The sequence below is a fragment of the Nelumbo lutea genome, chromosome 2, assembly GCF_056320005.1.
Source record: "Nelumbo lutea isolate HS-2025 chromosome 2, American lotus-T2T, whole genome shotgun sequence".
In the NCBI taxonomy this organism is placed as follows: domain Eukaryota; kingdom Viridiplantae; phylum Streptophyta; class Magnoliopsida; order Proteales; family Nelumbonaceae; genus Nelumbo; species Nelumbo lutea.
In genome coordinates, this window is record NC_142685.1 from 9,110,104 (window position 1) to 9,130,315 (window position 20,212).

A 20,212-nucleotide genomic window follows, 5' to 3' on the forward strand; every position below is an offset into this window, starting at 1 on the left:
TTAAAGCTGCATAAAGAATATGTATGTTGGTAACCTCCTAGAATGCAGGTAACCAATTTGACTTCAACACTTGCAACTTGCCCTTAAAAGTTGGGCTCCAATCAGGATGAAACTAGTGTCTCATTGAGTGGGGTTTAAAGCCTTACTTTTTTCAACCACTCTTGCCAAGTCTTTTACTCATAAAGTTAGACGTTGGATTGACTTGGCCCAATAAATGTATACATGTGAAAGAATGTAAAAACTTGTTTGCAAAAAAAAATATTTATATGAAAATAAATTACGATATAATAAAAAAGGGTAAATTACAAAGACCCCCCTGTACTATAGGGTCAAGGGGGGTCTTTGTCTCATGGTCATAGTACATGTGGTATGGATATATCCAATGGCCACGATTTATCTAATACACCAAGGTCCAACAATGTCAAACTCTGATTCAAACTGATGTTTTCAAAAAGTTGTAGATGAGAGAGGAAAGGGAAGCATCGAGTGTCGTCGGTGCACACTCCGCAATTTGGTGAGGTTTGGTGAAAACAAGCCCAATCATAAATCCAAAGGCCCAATCCAATCTTTAATGAACAGTTCACACAATGGGCCCAATCCAATTAAAATGGAGACAGGAAAACATGAAGCCGTGTATGTCAAAAACTTGAAAATGAATCAAAACCCAAGCAGCCCCACAGGACAACTTGGACGATTGAATAAAAGTTTAAAAGATAGGGTAGATTCATATGGTACAGAATACAGAGTGTAATCATGTAAGTCAACCATAAACTCCATGTCTATTCAATGGATGGTTTGATTCAGCCACGAGATTTCTCCACGTGGTAGAAAGCACTGGTGATCGAGGAAGCCAGAGCCCACGTGGTAGAGAAACACTACCACATGCAAGATCAACTATGGTTGAGTTGAGCTACACTCTGCCACCAATACAAACTCAAACTCCAATTTGAACGAAGCTCGAGTTTCAGGTTGAGCCACGTCGACGTGGCATCCCATCCAATCGTAAAAGTTTGCACAGAAATAAATCAAGCGTGAAGTAAGGCTGAGTTTGGAAGGATTATAAATGCAAATATGTAGAGTGCAAAATTTTATATTTTATATATATTTATACTGTACATATTTACATTTGTACAAACAGAGCCTAAAGAGATATGCCGGCATGACATCTGACAGACGACAGACGTGACCCTATGGCATTTGCACCCGTTTTCTCTCTCTTTTCTATGTACACTTGTCCGATTTAATCATAATCAACTAGACTTGGCAATCGGGTTAGGTGGATCGGGTTCGGGTTGTGTCAATATATTTTGGGTTGAGTTGTCAAATGCTACATCCTAACTCTAAATGTTTGGGTTAGGATTGACCCATGGGTCAGGTCAATTCGAGTCATTCCAAAAAATAATTGAAATATAAAAAATAAAGAAAAATTATATGAAAAATATCAAAATTAAAAGAATTAACCTTAAAATTCCAAATATAAAATAAAAATTTGAGCACTTAACAATTTAAAGAATAAACAATAAAAAGTAAAGACTAAATAGAAAAAATTAAAGAGTGGAAACTTCTAACAATGCATAAATAATCTCAATTAAACTTGACAATCGGATTAGCGTGTTGACCCATGACCCAAACACAACACAACCCAGTTTTTCGGATCAGGTCGGGTCGGGTCACTTTCATGTTTGGGTTGCTAAATATGAGACCCTAACCCTATTTTTTTGGGTTGGGTCGGGTTCACGGGTTGAGTCAACTTTTTGCCAGGTCTAACCACACATAAGTAACCACTCTACTCTCGTGTGCTGCACTGTTCAAGGAACCACCCTAGGCTGAACCATCATTCTTCCTAATATTTTTCCTAATTTTCAAATATTATTTCAGTATGAAATTGAATGAGATGTACTGTGTGAAATTATAAGGGATAAGTAGACTGCAATCCACTTCAAAAATATGAAATTACAGTCACCTTCTAATCTACTAGTAGCTCTCCAATAAACCGCATTCTGCCTATAAATTTGACATTAATTCAGAGTCAGGATTCATCCCACCTTTACCATGGGGCTCAGTTTTCTGAGATGGACTGAGTTATAAAAACCTAAAATTACAATGGTAAGATGTTGGGATTTATTTTGTTTGCACGTGATTCAGACTCGATTTATAGGATGTTAAGAGGAATTCGTGATTAATAAAAATAATTAAGTTATAACAATGCTAAATAATTTAAAATTTTATTAATATAAAATAAAATCATATTAGGATTGATTTTTGCGATGCTTTTCCTTTTATGTAAAAATTTTCTATCTATTATTTCTTTCTCATCTCATTCTTTTGCATCCCACCATAATCTTCTCACAAAAAAAAAAAAATTTAACCCAAAATTAAAAAGGTGAATCTGGATCGACTCCTTATGCTGTGCAGTGTGCACCAGACAAGCACCCCATGACACATCTATTAGTGCTTTGGGAATATCTTCCAGAAAATGTTTCCACTTTCCAATGCACAGTCCGGATATAATGAGTCAATGTATTTGGGGCACACTTCGTGAGAGTCAATGTAATGTTTACTATTATGGACAAAATTGTGGATGGTTCAATTTTTCAGTACACTACAATCAATTTACACTCTATCATGGGTTTTTATCCAAATATATTGATCCACACACAACCTTCCAAGTTCCAATTTATCATAATCCATACCATAAATCTCAACACCAGAGGGTATAAAAGGCAATGTTCAGCCCGAACATACTTGGCCACATAAAAGGGGACAAGTCAGGTATCTAAGAAAATTTAATTCGGCACCAGGCCTAAACCAGGCCCATGTAATTTTTGTCAAAACTCCTACCTGAGCCACATTGATACTATCAAGCATCATTTACGCTCAATTTGAAAGAATCACAAATATAAATATATAAAGCGTAAAATCTTATATGTTGTATGTACAATCTCGTTTACGAAAATAGGTAATGAATTTTGGATCAGAAATTTTCAGTTTGTCTCTTCTACAGTGAAAATTTTATTTTATTTGTCATTTACATCAAAACAAATCACACTGTAATCACCTAAAATCGACATGCCATCTGTCCACTCTGTAACCTGTATGGACCTTAGAATATAAAAATTTAAAAACGAAACAACTCTAAATCCAAGACCTACTCGTCCACCGGAATGAGCCATCGGATTAAATTTGCTGGTCAACAGGTTTGCAGGGTAACGACCCTAAGACGAACAACATCTGTCATCACCGGGCACCGGAATCACTTCCGTGGAAAAACTCAAAAAATAACAAACAACAAAGAAATCCACCTATATGCCATAAAAGCCTAAATCAATGTTATGAGAGATGATGAGAGAGAGAGAGAGGAAATCCACATCAATCCCAAGGAAAAATGAAATAAGTTGTTCGCCACTATAACGTTGAAGAAATGGCAACATCAAATCCATAGAAACAGTTACCGACACTGTTTTTTCAGAAAACTCTCCTGCAGACGCTCATATCCAAAACACACAAAAAAAAAAAAAAAAATCTCACAGATGTGAGAGAGAGGCCCGCAGTCGAAGACGCGAGAGAGAATCTCCGGACACGAATCAAAACGAAAATTAACAATTAAAAGTTGAAACTCGGAAAATCTCAACTCAAACATAAGGATAACCATAACTAACACCTGTTTACGGATCGGACTTCCGGTGTGGTCCATGAACATTTTACAACGTTGTGGGTTTGGACTGGGCCCATTCAAAGGCAAAAAGCTAAGCCTTAGCTCGGCCCACTAACAAGTTTAATCAGAACCATTTTGATGAGGGGTGCTCATGATTCGGCTAATTGAACTGGGGGCCTGTATTTCAAATCGAACCGAAACCACCAGTTTTGGGAATACCATGAATCGAAACTAAACGGAAGCCAATTGGTGGTCCAGTTCGTAGGTTTTTCAATTTTTTGAAACTTATAATGTATATTATAAAGATATATAAATACTATAAATACATATAGTATATTATATTATAATCTATTGGTCAATTCAGTAAACCACCCATTTTACTTTTGGAGACCAGATCTGTTCCTCACACAGGGCGCCTCACATCAACCTCACATGCACATCCTCTCATGCATTGGACACATCTCCCTATTTATAAATTATTATTCTCAGGAGATGTTCTCAATGCACCGTGGATGTATTTGTGAGGCACCCATGTGTGAAAAGCAGATCCCGTTTGGTACCTTTGATATTTACTGATACAGAACTGAGGAGATCAGCTTCGTTTAGGGCAAACACATGCCCACACGGTTCCAAATTCCAACTTCTTTTGCAAACTTGCATTGGGATTATCTCCCATGAAATAAAACATATAAGGGGGGAGATTTTCTCAATGCAAGGCTGTAAAGGCTTGCCCTGACCGAAGCCGAACTCCAAACTGAACAGTTCGGTTAATTGGAAGTTACAGTTAAGTTTATACAGTGAGGAGGAAGGAGAATGTAAAAGAACACGGGAATATAACCACCCATGTACATGTGACACTGTGTTGGCTAGATATGACCATACATTCAAAGTGCGTGGAAGAGCTTTGGCCTTTGGCTTGCAGTTGAAGGAGATCCCGTCACCCTGAAAGCAGACTACAAAATCTATGCACCGTACAAACTACTAGCGCCCACGTAATACAGAATTGAATTCCATAATGATTGTGGTCGTATTTCTATAGATGATGATTTGGCCTCTAAAACTTGGAAAACGGTGTGACGGCTTGGAAAATTAAGAAGTCAGAGGAAGGTTGAAAGATGGATTTCCGTCCTACGTAATGGTGATTGCTGAAAAAAACATCTGATTGTGAAAATTATCACCCCAGCTCCAAAATTCGTATAATACTCTTACATAATGTATAAAATAAATTGTATATACAAATTCCAATTCACACCCAACCTATGATCACCCCTACTGAAAATGGGCTGTCCTCACACATCCAAAGTTTTCTGTTTTACTATGTAGATTACACGGAATTGAGGCATTTGGTATTGGGATGTTGTGAAGTCATTGCATTTATACTTGATTTAAGCATTAGAATTCATAAAGAAAAACAGTTTGACACAAAATATAATGTTACAATTTACAATTGTTTATTGAAGTTTATTATACATAAACCAAGGATCAAACTATAGATACATATCGGCCCATATCGGCCAATACGTATCGTTTTGGGACCCTCCGATACACCCCTACAGTGACTGTATCAGGGGTCTGACCGGTTCAGGGGGTAAAGGAGCCCTAAACTGGCCCCCTGAACCGATTGTAAAAAAAAAAAAAAAAAAAAAAACACAACAAAAAGCAGTATTAATTCGCCTGATACCTTGACATAAATACCATTGCACGCTACATAGAACATGCACTCCTAAGAAATGGCCAACTAATATTTCCTCCAAAATGAACTTTCATACATTGTAAGCCTCATCTGGATTGGAGGGCCAAACAAACCACCCAATTAACCGATAAAACCGAGAACCAAGGGGAATTTCAGGTCTTAGTCTAATTCAACTGCACCGCTTTCATATAATCCAAGAAAAAGATTAGAAAATATTACAGGTAATTGTACTAATGCAAATAATTGTAATTGAATACTTTCTAATAAATAAAAACTGTAATTGAAACAGCCCTACCAAACAAATTATAATTTTGTAAGTCAAAACACCTGTATACGGCTTTCATAACCACGAAATGACTATATGACACGTAATCAAACACCACCTTGGTGGTATTGTGATGTATGGAATGAAATTGCAAATAGGCTCTTTCTGAGGTCCAACTTCCAAGGCAGGACCCAAAGAACATCAAACCCAAAGTCAAAAACGCAAAAGTAAAACCACCCAATTCAAATCCCAAGAGACTCACACCGACGAGGCGACGACCCCCAAATACATACAACCTCTACAATCAATAGGTGAACGGTGGACCCCTAATTTGATAGAAGGAGCGTATCATGAAGAACAAGGAGGAACTTGGAAAAAGAATCAATAGCAGATAATATTTATAGAAGTGTAGGTGTAGATGTAGAATGCATCCCCTCTTATCCCCACAGTTACAGACCTTATACCCCCACTCTTTCTCCTCCTCCACCCACCCTCTCTTTATGTACATAATTCATCCCCCCCCCCCCCCCCCCAATACAACATAAAAAAATATATATATATGTAAACCACCCCCGCTTTTCTCTCTTGCCTCCTTTTGTCCCCAGCCAGCTTCCCAATCATTCACCCAATATTATTTCATTTACAGGAAAAGGAAGAATCACCCAACCATGTAAAGCCCCCCTCCCCCTCTGTGTCTCTCAATATATACCCCTAAACCCTTGAAAAAGCAAAATTAAAATAAGACAAAGCGGCACCCATACGTGATTTCAATATAACTTCCAATTCCACCACATCTCTTGTAATTTTTTTTTTTTTTTTACCTTGGCCGCGGCTGTGCAGTGAATGACCGAGCTGGCCGCACTGGTGGCTGGGATGATGCACCCCTGAGAAACATGGTTTGAGACCGGGTGAGCATGTCCACCATGTTTGGTGTCTGATAGGACTGTAGCAGGGTTGTGCTATCAGTTGAGTCACCACGTGCAGTTGCTCTCTGCCATGAGTGTGAGCTCAACCCGGATAAAACATATGCTCTCCCAGATGTTTCATACACACGTCGGCTAGCCATCCTTTCCTGCATCTCCTTGAGCTCCGCATCCAGTGCAACACAAAGCCGGTCACCGGCTCGTGCCGACACAGTTTCTATCAATACTTTACGGCACCTATCAAGGACTGACACTGCACCAGTTAGGTCACCCTGTTCAGCTGCAGCTCGGGCAGCTGCTATTGCTTCAGCTGCCTGTAACCTGTTTCGCTGCCTGTCCACCTCAATAGACACCAACCGTGGTCCAGCAACCTCAGGCCGTTGAATCCTAACCTCCTTGAATTCTAAATGCACTGTTTCTTTCGAAACTGGATCTCTATAAGCACATTCCACCTTCACCAACGATGTCTCGTTATTGGAACCATCCACTGCAGGTACATTGACTGATACCAGAAAATCCCTCTCTTCATCAGCATACAAATCCCCAACATCAATGAAGCCCATACGTGCATCTTCCATCACCCGACTTGGATAGCTTCCTGCTTTTAACGAGCCAATCCGTGTACCTGGGTGCATAGACTCGACTCTAACTTGCAATTCTTGAACCACAACACTTAGGAGTCCTCCTATACATTGAGCAAATGCATCTTGGATTACACCCTCGGCCTCTATGAAAGAAAAGGTGCCACCGGATGACTCTGAGATTGAGTGCATTGAGGCAGCATCATGGTCTGCACCAAACCCAAATGCATGGACTGGAATCTGGCACCCTGTACCAGTACTACCACCAACACGGACCGACAATGGGAGTAGTGACTGATAACCTTGGCGGGGTCGGGCTCCTAAGGGGCCACTGACACTGACAGTGTATGTATCCTGCCCATCGGATAACAAAATTATACTGCTAACAGGATTCTTCTCCCTGCGGTCTTCCATCACCTTGGCACCCTTTCTCAAGCCTTCAGCAATGTTTGTCCCACCATTCGAAATCAAAGAGTTCACAGCCTGCAATGCTTGCTGCCGTCCAACTTCAGACATCCGGCACAGAGGAAAAAGGCGACGTGCAGTGGATGAGAAAGCAATAACAGATAACCGGTCAGAGGGACCAAGGTTTTGTATCACAAATCCCATGGCTCGCTTCAGCAATGCAAGCTTCGTGCCTGCCATGCTACCACTAACATCAAGCACTGTGACAAGGTCCACTGGAGCGCGAGAAGGTTGATAAACTGCTGACAAGTTAGCCAAATCCCCGCCTGAATTTTGGCCTGTTCTTGTAACAGGAGCCTTGAGGTGGATCAGAATGGTGAAGTTCTCATTGGAGCTTGACCTAGGAATATCTGAAACTTCAGGATACGTTTTCATCTCTACAGTTCTAACGCAGTTGTTGTCACATGCATCCCTGGTGGAAGATCTTATCTGTGCCATATCAGCATGGTGCTCCAAGGGCTCATCATCATTAAATACATTCGGCTCAGGAGCCTGGAAAAGTGATGCAATGGGCCGATGAGAGTCTGGTCGTGGGGGAGGGAGTCTACGCAATACAGTCATCCAGGCATCATCTTGGGGCCAATCTACTGGACTAATTCTTGCCCTCCCATGGGGGTGATCTGAAGTTGGACCTTGGAATGGAATTTCTTTCCATTTCGCTCTACAAACTGGACAAGTTTGGTTGCCATGCTTCACATTAGATGCAATACACTGAAAATGGAAAGCATGTGAACATTCTGCAGTGAAAATGGCATGGCCTTGCCCTGGTTTCATGGAGGCCAGACATATTGCACAGGTCTTCTGCAAGTTAAAATGGAACTTTATGAGAAAACAGATACTTTAAATTGAAAAAACAAAAAGAAGGGTATTTTGAACACATATTGATTAAAAACAACATAAAGATCAAAAAAGAAGTTACTAGAAAATTTTGTATTCAAATAAATGGAAATCCAATGAGGTGCAACTTAGCAATGTTAAGAAATAATAGAAAAGAATGTATTCAGAGACCAGAATTCGAGTTGAAACCCAACTCTTGTCCATTTCTATGTGGTGTAAATCTATTCTATCTATCAGGGCATGCAATTAAATTGGTTGTGCCAAAAAGATTAACAGATCTTAGCATCAGTATAAAATAACTTGTTTCTTTCAGTGGATCCGTTGGGCATAAGGAGAAAGGTTCTACAACAACATTAAGAAATTCTTTCAAATAATTTCTTATATACTTAATCGCCTATTTATTTTGTACATAGTGCTCTTATATACTTTTGTATTATTAAGTTTTCTGAGATTATAATAAGACATTATTAAGCTAAATCATTTTATTGGTTAGTTACAATATTAGTTTTTTATATCTTTTCTTTTTATTTGTTAGGGTTCAATCAACACACATTGGTATGCTGTCTTGAACCTTCAAATACTTCAAAACCTGAACCGATTCTTCTAGTTACTGGTGTCACCTAGCTCTCTTAGAGCATTGAAAACTGACTCTATCGCTCTACTCTTTATCTTTACTACATGCACAATGGACCTTTTTTTAGTCGAAACTGCTTTCAACTTGTAAAAAAATGAAAAACAACCAACTGCTAAGATCAATTGAGGATAACTCCCAAACATGCTGGGGCAAAGGGCTGAAATGGTACTGGGAGGTAAACATATGGGCAATTAAGAGGGTCTCCAGACTCCAGTCAAATGGAGGGCAGAGGGCTAGGGGCTAAGGGCTGAAGTAGGTGGGCTCATTTAGAGAATAAGCTTAATTGACCAAAATTATTCTCCCTCTCGCCTTGAATAAATAAAAAAAAAAAGAAAGAAAAAAGAAATTTATGCATAAACTAAATAGAGCTAATTTCAAGTAAACTGGAGCATCAAGTAAATCAGTTAACCAACAGGAACAGGAGAAGACTCGCATCAGGTATTTAGTACATCAATGGGGGTAAATTGGGCAAGTTAAGCAAAGGCAAAGGTGCGACTTTTTAAGAGAAAGGGTAGTCGAGCAATTTAGAATAATAATGATTAAGAGCTTTAAGACGATCAGGCAAAAAAAAAAAAGATACACAGTTCGTTCATCAAAAGGAGGAAGGAAATCATGAGTTACTGCATTTTTTTTCTTTTACACTTTTCCTTTGGTTAAGTCTACTGCTGAAAAGATGGCAATTACCGGTCTACGGACTTCTTACAAAATAAAATATAAATACGAGAGAGAGAGAGAGAGAGAGAGAGAGAGAGAGAGAGAGAGAGAGATGCATATGGAAGACTGTTATTGCTGACCAAAGAAGCTACTTTCCCTTTAAGAGATGGGGAAAAAAGGAATGGTACCCAGAAGTTTGGCTTTTGTAATAAGCCAAACGACAATGGTCCTTAAAGGACTACTTCGCACTTTATCCCCACAAGCCACAGTGGGGAAAACAACTTGACAATGATAACCCAGCTCACTATCTTCTGATAAAATTCTAAGAAGAAAAAAAAAAAAAAAACAAAGCAACAGAGGGACCAAAAATGGGGCTGCTAATGATTTTATTTTCGTTAACTAAATTATTTAATAGTTGAACAAATATAAAAAGCAAGCAGAAAATTCAACGAAAAATATGAAAGTGTGAACGTTAAATTAAATTAAATAAGATCAGATTTTACATTTATGCTCACCATTTACTTCCCTCCTCCCAAAAAAAAATAGAAAAAAGAAAAAAACAAGTAATACAAGCAGACAAAGAAACAAGACTGATTATATTTCTAAAAGAAGTATATCGTTTCATTGTTTGTTTCAGTTCAAACCTTAAGGAGATGGAAACAATAAGAGCAAAAATTTCTTTGGGTAGTCCAAACAATAAAATCAATGACTAAAAAAATGCTTAAAATGTTTGATCAAAACTCAAAATTAGGTATCATGGAAATCCTAGGGTGGGGAAATATCAGCAGTATTAATCAATTGTGAAACTCTGGGTCTAGTATGACATAATGAAGAAGAGATGCAAACCTTCAAAGACCTGCTGTTGCTTTTTGGCAACCTGAGACCAGACGAAGACGGTGTGGGGGTAGTGGGCATTGCTGGTCTAGAATCCGAGCTTCTGGCCCCTGGTGAAACCGATGGCGAAAGAGAAGAAACCTCAGAATATCTTACTGCAGCATCATCTAAAGTTCTAGGAACGTAAACGCAGAGATTCAATCCAAGAGCAACCTTTGCTTTCCTCCATTTACTTCCCATTTCTGTTAGATCTGACCTTGTCCCAAGAAGAATATGAAAATCGAATATTCAGCACGGTTCTTCTCAAATCAAAGAAATATACGAGTCCTTTCAAGGATAATGAGACAATGAACGCAGCGGGGAAACATTTATAGAGCCAAACAATGGGAACCAATGTCAGAGAACCCTATGCAACTCTTTCTCTCCCTTTAGCTCTTCTCTATCTGCGCATATAGCCTTTAAACCGAGGGGTTCTGAGATTGAAAACCTATAAAAGATGAGAAATGAAGAAGGAATCCAGGAAACAGATCTCGAAATGCTTCCAGAGATCCTCTAAAACAACGAGATGTCTGTATAATGGTGTTTTGGATTCAAGAATCGAGGGAACGATGGATGAAGACTTTTGAGAAAAGAAGAAACGAAACACGGAAACCAAAAAGCCTTGAATAGAGGATGTCTATATAAAAGAGATTTATTTCAACGTTTTGAAGAAAGGGAGATATCAAAAGTGATGAAAACCCTAACCACGCCAAAAATGACTAGCAGGTTGGTAAGGGGAGCACATGCTTTCATCTCTTCCCCTGGGCCGCCATTAGAGCTCTGGTTTTGACCTTGCGGAGTGTGGCAACTGCAACATCAGCAGCCTTTTTATTTTAACCCGTTGAGTTGAGATAAGGATAGAGACTACAGATGTTTATGGTTGAATTAGTAAAGCGTGGGTTTTGATTTGAAAGTTGAAACTAATCTAAATACTTCAAATTTCAATATTACCCTATATTGCTTCTGTATTTATTGAAAATGCCACTGCATTACTACTAAGACGTTGTAGACAAAGAGGGTATTTCAGATAATACATGTAAAGGCGGTAATGGTAATGACTGAAAAAAATTAAAATAAATAATTGAAAATGAAAAGTGGAGTCGTAGATGCTGAGCTGTACGCAGGACAGTCCATCTCTTTGCGTCGTTAAATCTGAGACCAGATCTGCTCCTCACACCTGGCGCTTCACAGGCGCCTCACACGCACGTCTTACTATGTATAGAATAATATTTTCCGTACTTATTAATTGTTATTTACGAAATACGTTTCCAATGCACGGTGATGTGCCTAGCAGATCCCGCTTCGCTAAATCTGCATATTGTGTAAAAAATCTAAACGAAAAGACCTAAATACCCCCTTTCAGGACGCTGACTGTCCCAACACCAACCCGCTCCGCACATCTCATACACCAATTTTGGTGGGTTCCATTTTCATGGTGAGAAGTGATAACTCGATTGGACCGGGGTAGTCAACAGACTCAGCACGCGGTCAATCCTGACCCAATCGAACGGTTGAACCCCCAACTGTAACCCTACTTTTACCTTTTTTCTTTTTTTGGTTTAGGTGGTTGTTATTAACTTATTATTGTTGATTTGTTGGTGTTATATTTTATTTTCTTTTTACTCCCCATAGGGCCCATCTCCATACCTATAGCCTGAGTTGGGATAAAGATGTTCAAATGTGTTATGTGTTAATGGGATCTTGCCAACAAAATATTCCAATGTAATTGGCGTCAGCACATTACTTGTTAGGAGTGGCAATAAATTCAAGCTCGGTTCGTGAAAAGTTCAGCTTGACTCGGTTTCACCAAGCTTTGAGTCGAGTTCGAGCCCAATTCATAGGTTCGATTAAGAAATGAATCGAGCTCAAGCCTAATAGAGCTTGGCTCATAAGGCTCGCAAGTCGACTCGAATATATATATGTATATATATAATAAAAATATTATAATCCTTAAGTTTTAAGTATTAAATAAAAATATTTATATATAAAATTTTTTATTTTTATAAAACATTCTTTTATCAAAATTGAGCTCGAGCTTATAAGTTTTTGACTCGAGCCTTGTATTATTTGGTTCGGCTCAGCTCGAATTCACCCCTACTTGTATGGTCAATCTCAAACTTGTGGTTGGATTCCACACATGATGCACAGGCACAAATCAAGTTGGAAGCGATTTTTGTTGATAGAAGATCGAGACTCAGGTTTTGCTCGAAGAGATCTGAACTCCCCATGCCTCAAACCCGAATTTAAATCAGCCCCCACAAGATAGTTTCCCACAATATTCCACAGCATATCACCACGGTGTATTAGGAAAACAAATCTATGATGCTATAGGATTATTATATTTATATCAGATTATACAATTTTCAAGCCAACCCGGCCTCAAGTTGCACACTCAACCCTTCGATTATGTAACAATTAGGATAGTTAACGTAACCTTTAATAATGTGAATGGCTTTGTTTTTTAAAACAAAAAGCAGCTGCTACATGCCTACATCTATAAAATTGACCAAAAATATAGTTTGATTGTTTTGGATTCAGATGATCTACGTGCAGAATTGGATCTGATGCCAATTTAACCTCCATATGATCATTTTGATATAAATTATCAATTTAATCCCCGTTTGGCATTACTCCTTGGGAGTGATTCTACTGATTTTTGTGATTCTTAGAATGAGAATCATGTTTGGTGTAATCAGGTGACTGATCTCATTTGAAACGGGATAAAAAAAAAAATTCCTCTAGAAATCGAGTGAAAAAAGTTCACTTCTTAGAGACGCAATTCTTGCCATGTTAATTGTTAATTTGAATTAACGAACACGTGTGATTATGTCACACGTGAAAATGAGGGCACTTTAGTAATTCCCATTATTCTTAAAACACGCACTTGAAACCCTACCCCATTCCCTTCTTCCTTCCAACTTCGAATCTCCTGCCAATAAGAACTCTGCCCACGTCTACCCACAACACACTACCCCTGTGAATTGGGAACATCTCTCTCTGGGTAATACTATGTAGGAGGATGAGATGTTCTCCATGTGTGTTGTGAGTAGACATGGGCAGGAGATCTAGACTCCTTTCTTCCTCCCCTTCTTCCATTATTCCAAGTTTCCAACCTCAACGGCTCTGTAACAGTCCTCCGGCGCCAGCCAAAATCTCAAGTAAAATCGTGTTTCTTTCTCATGTTTTCTTCCTTGCATTTCTTTTTCCCCTTCCTTCGATTATTTCTTCTTGTTTTCTAATGCGTATTTTCTTCTTAGTAGCTGAGGTTTGGTCATTTGGAGTTTTGAGTTCCGATGCAAAAGATCGATTGACATGACACTCTAGTCGAAAGTTCCATATATCACCTCCCCAACTATATTTATATAATATACATAAATATATAAAATATATAGAAATATATGTATACCGGTAGATTCGGTTAACCACCGGTTTTCTATATTGGTTAATCAAAATTGAACCAATACCTTTGGCTTTTTTAACCATCGGTTTTCTATATTGGTTTCAATCGGTTTTTCAGTCGATTTGGTGTTTTTTGCTCACCCCTAATGGTGAGTGAATTCCAAGCAGTGATCATTTCAAATATAGAGTGCCCTTCTCAACGATGTGTTCCCAGACTTAGTTTTGATTATGAGAAAAAGGTGTGCTAAATGCTCACACATATATTCTTATAATCAAGAAAATTCATAATCCATTCTTTTTCAAATGGATTATGATAATGAAAAATATTAGAATTGATGCCTAACAGGGCCTTACAGTCCATTTGGTTCGCGCAACCTAGATGAGAAAATAAGAATATTAGAATATTCCTATTTTCTCATGTTTGTTTTGGGAGAGATGTTGTGATGTGATGAGAATAACATTCTCAAAATATGGGATGTGGGGTCTCACCAAATAGGTGTGATTCCACTGAGAAACGAAAGTTGTACGATGACGATGAGAAAATTTTCCGAACCCCAACCACCTGTATCCTTCATCTCCGGCGAAGACAGCAAGGACAGGTTATTGTCTTCGTCTTCTCCAGTGAAGGTAAACATTTCCGATGGTTTCGTGTGATGGTTGTTTATTCACAAAGTATTAAATAGCATGGTCGGCCCTCAACTCATTGAATCGCCCCTCCAACCATGGTTGGTTGGACTAGTTTTTCCTCGCCAGCAAGCTGAAACCCGACACCTGTATTTCTTCATCCTTTAGTTTCATGAACCAAACACTAGAAGCATATTACGTAGGATAGTAAGTCTCGGCAAACAAACATATGGACCAAAATATAAGAAAATAAATTCTTCCTTTCTCACCCCATCATTTTTCATCTCATCCCACTGTTTCTCGAAAACTAAACGAACCATTAGGGTCTGTTCCATTCACAGGAATATGGGTTTAGAATTGGAATCAAAACGATCCATTATGATTCCAGCCATTTTGGTTGGGTGAAATGAAAATTTGATTCTCATTTTTTGATAAGATGGCATTCTCCTATTTGAGAAAATGGCCATTGGGCCCATTCCAACCTCCTCATGGGAATGAGAATCTTATTCTTGTTGCCGAGAAAAAAAAGACAAATAACTTAAAAAACCCCTTAACCCTATTTCTCTTTACTCAACAGTCAACACCAACCATCCCACCTCCCCATTTTTGTCGGTGCACTCTTCCTCCAGTAGTTGAAGCTTCAAACCTTTACTAATCCACATGCAACTTCAGTGTACTACTGGTTGATTTCAATTCTAGCTTCTAGATGGACAAGCAAACATGAAAATAGGCCATTCCAATTCCGTTTTTAAGGGGTTGTGACCAAACGTATCTTATATAAAACCTATTTCATATGTATATGGTAGAAATGTTTTTTTTTTTCCTTTATTTTAAAGGCAATGAGGAGAGCACATTGTCCAAAATCGGCCTGGTTTAGATTTGAAATTTCAACAATTGAATTAGAATATTTTTATAAAAAATGAATTAGAATCTTATGTGATTGGTCCGATTGGATCTGCTTTGAAATTCGGCCTGGTTACAGCCATGCAAGAACGTAGAAACCGTAAACGAAAAAAATAAACATAATATTAGCAAAACAAAAAACCGTGGGGGGGAGTCCTCTCGTGAAAGAGTAGCGAGTGGTGACATTCCTCAGGGCGAGTTGAAGGCTTCAAACTCGGGGTGGACGGGTGGAACCGTGCAAGCCAGTGCAACAATAAGGGCCAACCAACCGCAGCTGGACTGGACCCTTTCCGGAGGCGCTGGCCGCTCGCTCGCAGAGTTAAGTTCAAGACATTAGACAAATACAACAACCTTTTATTTATAACTTTATATACAGGGATGAAGTAAAACAATCGATTGGAGGCCGACGATGTTTTCATTTTTCAAGGTAGTAAAATCCTGTTCACCTAATGGAGGGCAACCCATTGTTTCATGGATGCTGACAATTGACCATTTTCTTTTCTCTAGATTGGGCTGGGCTTTCTTTTCTTCTTAATCATAATCAATACACCTGATCATAACTCATGGCCCCCACCCCACCCACCGAATTCACAACAAATTTATAAATCAAATAGAATTATTAACCACGAGGGTTATTATTATTATAAAAGAAAATAGCGATTAGTGGACCTAAGGAGTAAGGAGAGTGGTGGGCAACACAATGCAGGCTGGGCTCAACCATCAATGTGCTTGTGCTGGTGTGGTGTGACACTCCATCTGATGTAAGTGCACGCCAAAAAAAAATGAATAATAATGGTGTCTTGACTCTTTGACTCTTGAGGTGATAGATAATATAGAATGATGTGAGATGGATAGTATGATGGAAAACAACTCTCTCTCCCCTTAAATTAAAAAATAAAAAATAATAATAATAATAAAACCCCTAAATTAAAAAAAAAAATTAAACCGCCTTTTACATTTACAGGTTTTGTTTTGTTTTGGTTTGATTTGGTTTGGGTGGATCATTCATTCATCTCATGAAGTCATGAGTATCTTTTACGAATTTGGGTTTAATCACTGGCGTGGGCCCGTCATGATGTACGGTTGTTGGCGATGGACCATTGATCCGGCATGCATTCCCATGTTATGTTGACTCAACCCACACGTGCACAACATCATCAAATCAAAAGTTCCTTTGTTGTCCCTCTTCTCTTTCTTTTTATCTTTACAGTGAGGGCCACTGGGTTTAAGGTAAATGGAGGCCCGTCCTCCCTGTAGACTTCTTCTGACTTCTAAGGTAAAAAAAAAAAAAAAAAACGGTTTTGACTTTTGAGGAATGAGTTCTCTACACTCTCCCTTAGGTGGCATTTTTGGTGAAATCTAATCCCTGAAAAGCATAAAAAAAGGGAAAAGAATATGAGTGTGGTTTTATTTATACTCTTTATAGTTTATAGTCAGATTTAGGTTTTTTGCCTTTCTACACCTCTGAGTGCAATTGAACTATTTGAATATTTTGGAAGTAGTTACATCTGAAAATAGACTTTTACAACTCACCAATCTCAAATATGTCTGTTTGATAAATTTTATATATACTTTTTCATGCAATCTAGATTAAATCTTTAATTTTATTAATTTATATGGGCAAGCTCAGATGCCTAACCCGCCCAACCTCAACCCACGGGCATTTAAGTGATAAAAAAATGTGAATAGGAATAGTTTTGGAACAAAAAGAAGAAAATTAATTTAGGAAACATCTCTTAGCACATAAAAATTATGGTGGACAAATTAGTTGCTAAGGCTGTGTTGGGTTGCTTTTGCACTGATGCAAAATTATGGTAATACAAATGATTTGGGTGCAAATTCTGATTTATTTTTGTTTTAAATTTCACCTTACATTTAAAAAGCAAAATAAAGTAAAATCCAAAACAAAAATAAACTAAAATTTACATTTTTTTTTCATTTTCACTCTCATACATTTATACTAGTGCAAATAAGTTAAACTACAACCAAACAGACTTTATAAAAGGCATTTTAAAGACTAAGAAATTTTTTGTCAGGATTTGTACCGAATAATTTTTTTTTTTCAAAACTATAATTAGAGGATCTTCCAATGCAAACAATTACCCCCATTAATGTTTCCTGATACCAATGGGTTTTGTTTATGGCTGCTGATGGATTCCATAACAGAAGGTGGGATGAAAGACGAGGTAGTGCATGTGCATCAATGGAGCAGCAAACGAGGGAGGGCAAGGGTGCATGTGGAACCCTTACGGCCTTACCCACTACTCAAGACTCAAGATTACAGTGGTTAGCTTAATTTGATGGCTTAAAATGTGGTCCAATTGATGAGAGAGACACTGTTGTTGGTTGGATACCAATCTCTATCTTTTATAATACTTCCTTGAGAGTTGAGACGAGTGAAGTGTTAAATGGATGGGGTGATTCCTGGTTTCTTGTCTGCTTCTAATCGTAAAACCATATCCGGAGGCTGAACCACTTTTCTCTCCAAATGGACGAGCCATCGGATCAACCATCTGCCCCAATGGGTTAACACCCTCGATTGAACGGGGCAACAACGGTTCAATGATTTGAATTGAGGGATCGCAATCATGGATAGATCATCGGTCCAACCGGCCGGGTCACGACAATGTTGAAAGCATTGATCCGGATAGACACAGGTTTTTCCCTTTTACAAGTTGGCAAGTGGGACGGAAAACTATAATTCCACACACCTACATCTTTATTCCGGCTGGTGAGTGTTAGTCCAATCAACACGTGCCACTTGGCAAAAAAGGTGATGGGTTTATCATCTCATAACTGACATTCACATCGAAAAGGTCCAAAAGCATGATGGTTTGTTGAGATTGGAATTAAAAATAAAAGTAGTTGTCATTGCAAATTGGTGCATGCAAATGCATGTTGTGGCAGGGTGTGGCCGCGTGGAGGCCCATTTCCTCCAACCGGGCATTGACATACATACGGTTGTTACATTCTAATTAAGGAGGCGATATCTTTGACAAGGAACAAATGTAGACTTGCGCATCTCAGAAACATCAGCCCACGTGGCAACAGCCGATTCAATTTTCAAAAAATCAAAATGCAACCAACCAAAGTCCATGTATGGGGCTGCTGTGACTGAGAATGGCCTAATTTGGCTACGCCCGTCGCCCATCAGGCCATCACGAAACGGCATCCTGCTTGACTAGACAAGTAGTAAGTTAGTAACTACTAAACCTACCAAATTATTAAAAAAAGGGTGATATAAACGGGTTTGACCAAGCAATATACCGGGCCGGGTCGGGCCTTGTTTAATGTCCAATCCCTTGGGGCCCATTGGGACATCATTTTCATTGTGAGCCGAGGTGTTGTGACTTTCTTTTTTGAGGTGTTTGTGACTTTGTGCATGGTTTTTAAAAACGAACCGGTTAGGATCCGGTTATCGGTTTGAATGGTCCGACCGCTTGACCTGAACAGCCAGTCTATTCTGACAAAAAATAAAAAAAAATTAGAAAACGGTTCAAATGATTAGCCAGCCGATTCAACAGTTTACCAATCAAAATTAATGGTTTTAGAGAGAAACAGAACCGATCAGGTGACCAATTTCTGGTTTATCTGATCTGACCGTCCGATCCAGTCCGATTTTAAAGACAGTGACTTTGTGTTGTAGATTAGATTGGCTTATCTTATTACCAAGTAGAAGTAGAGATATGCTAACCTTTTAAAAGAACTGGATAAACCGGAGTTAGGGGTCTCCTTCATCAATCATTGAATGAGCCTCATCTCTACAGCTACTATTGGCATACATGGGATGTATAAAGATACATGCATGACATGACATGCATACACATACACATGTATATGTGCATCGAGCCCATTATGGACCCATGTGGGTACATGGATTAGGGTTGACTTTGTTGGTCATCGATCCGCACGTGACATCACAATAGTGGATATGGATGATGATGCTCTAGTCATAATTTAATGTGGGAATATATATAATGGAAACTGACCTAAAACGCTGGTATTATTATTCCTTTTCAGGGTTTGAATTTTCTGTTAAAAGCGCAGAACAGAACCACCATCTGGCTAGAAATGTTCTTTTCTTTTTTCAGTTTCTCTTTCCCACAATCTTTTCCGCAAAGCTAGAAGACTTAGTAGTAGTAAACAACAACAAAAAAAGAAAAAACAATTGGGCAACCAGCAGGCAGACTGACTGAGAGACCAAATAATGTTTCCAGTTTCTAATGCGACCATGGTTGAACGGAGGGTGAAGTTGGTTGCCAGGAATTAACCTTCTGCGTGGTTTGCAGTGTCATAATTCATAATCGAGAGGCTTTGGCTCAGACCAATCAAGACAGTGGGGTGGTTCAAGAGTGAGCCAAAATCATTAGTCATTTAGCTACTTAATAGACATATTACAAAGTAAATTTATAGGAAAGCGGGGGAGAATTAATAATGCTGTGGACAATCAGGTAAGTGCTGGACAACCCATGGCCTCAATCACCTAAAGGTTCCCCTTGAAAAGCCTGCCTTCTACCTTTTTGTTGACTTGCCCCAGAAAGCCTGTTAAACTTAAGGCTAGAAAAGGGAGCCCTAGTCCCCACAGAGGGCCATGGTCCATGGAGATTCTTTTGTTAGTGGTTCTATCCACTCTCTCTAACTATAAATGGAGACCAAGTTGAAAGCATATGTGCTCTTGAAAGGAGGAATGAAATAAAAAAAAAAAA

At 38.7% G+C, this 20,212-nt stretch overlaps 1 protein-coding gene across 1 annotated transcript; it reads right to left on the reverse strand.

The window, feature by feature from the left end:
- Positions 1-5,982: 5,982 nt before the first annotated feature.
- On the reverse strand, positions 5,983-11,450 carry LOC148868445 (E3 ubiquitin-protein ligase WAV3-like). The gene is made up of 2 exons (XM_088967909.1): positions 10,554-11,450; positions 5,983-8,383 (listed from the first exon to the last, which is right to left on the reverse strand). Exons 1-2 carry the CDS (start codon positions 10,779-10,781, stop codon positions 6,431-6,433), a joined length of 2,181 nt encoding a protein of 726 aa, XP_088824035.1. The 5' UTR covers positions 10,782-11,450; the 3' UTR covers positions 5,983-6,430.
- Positions 11,451-20,212: the final 8,762 nt, after the last annotated feature.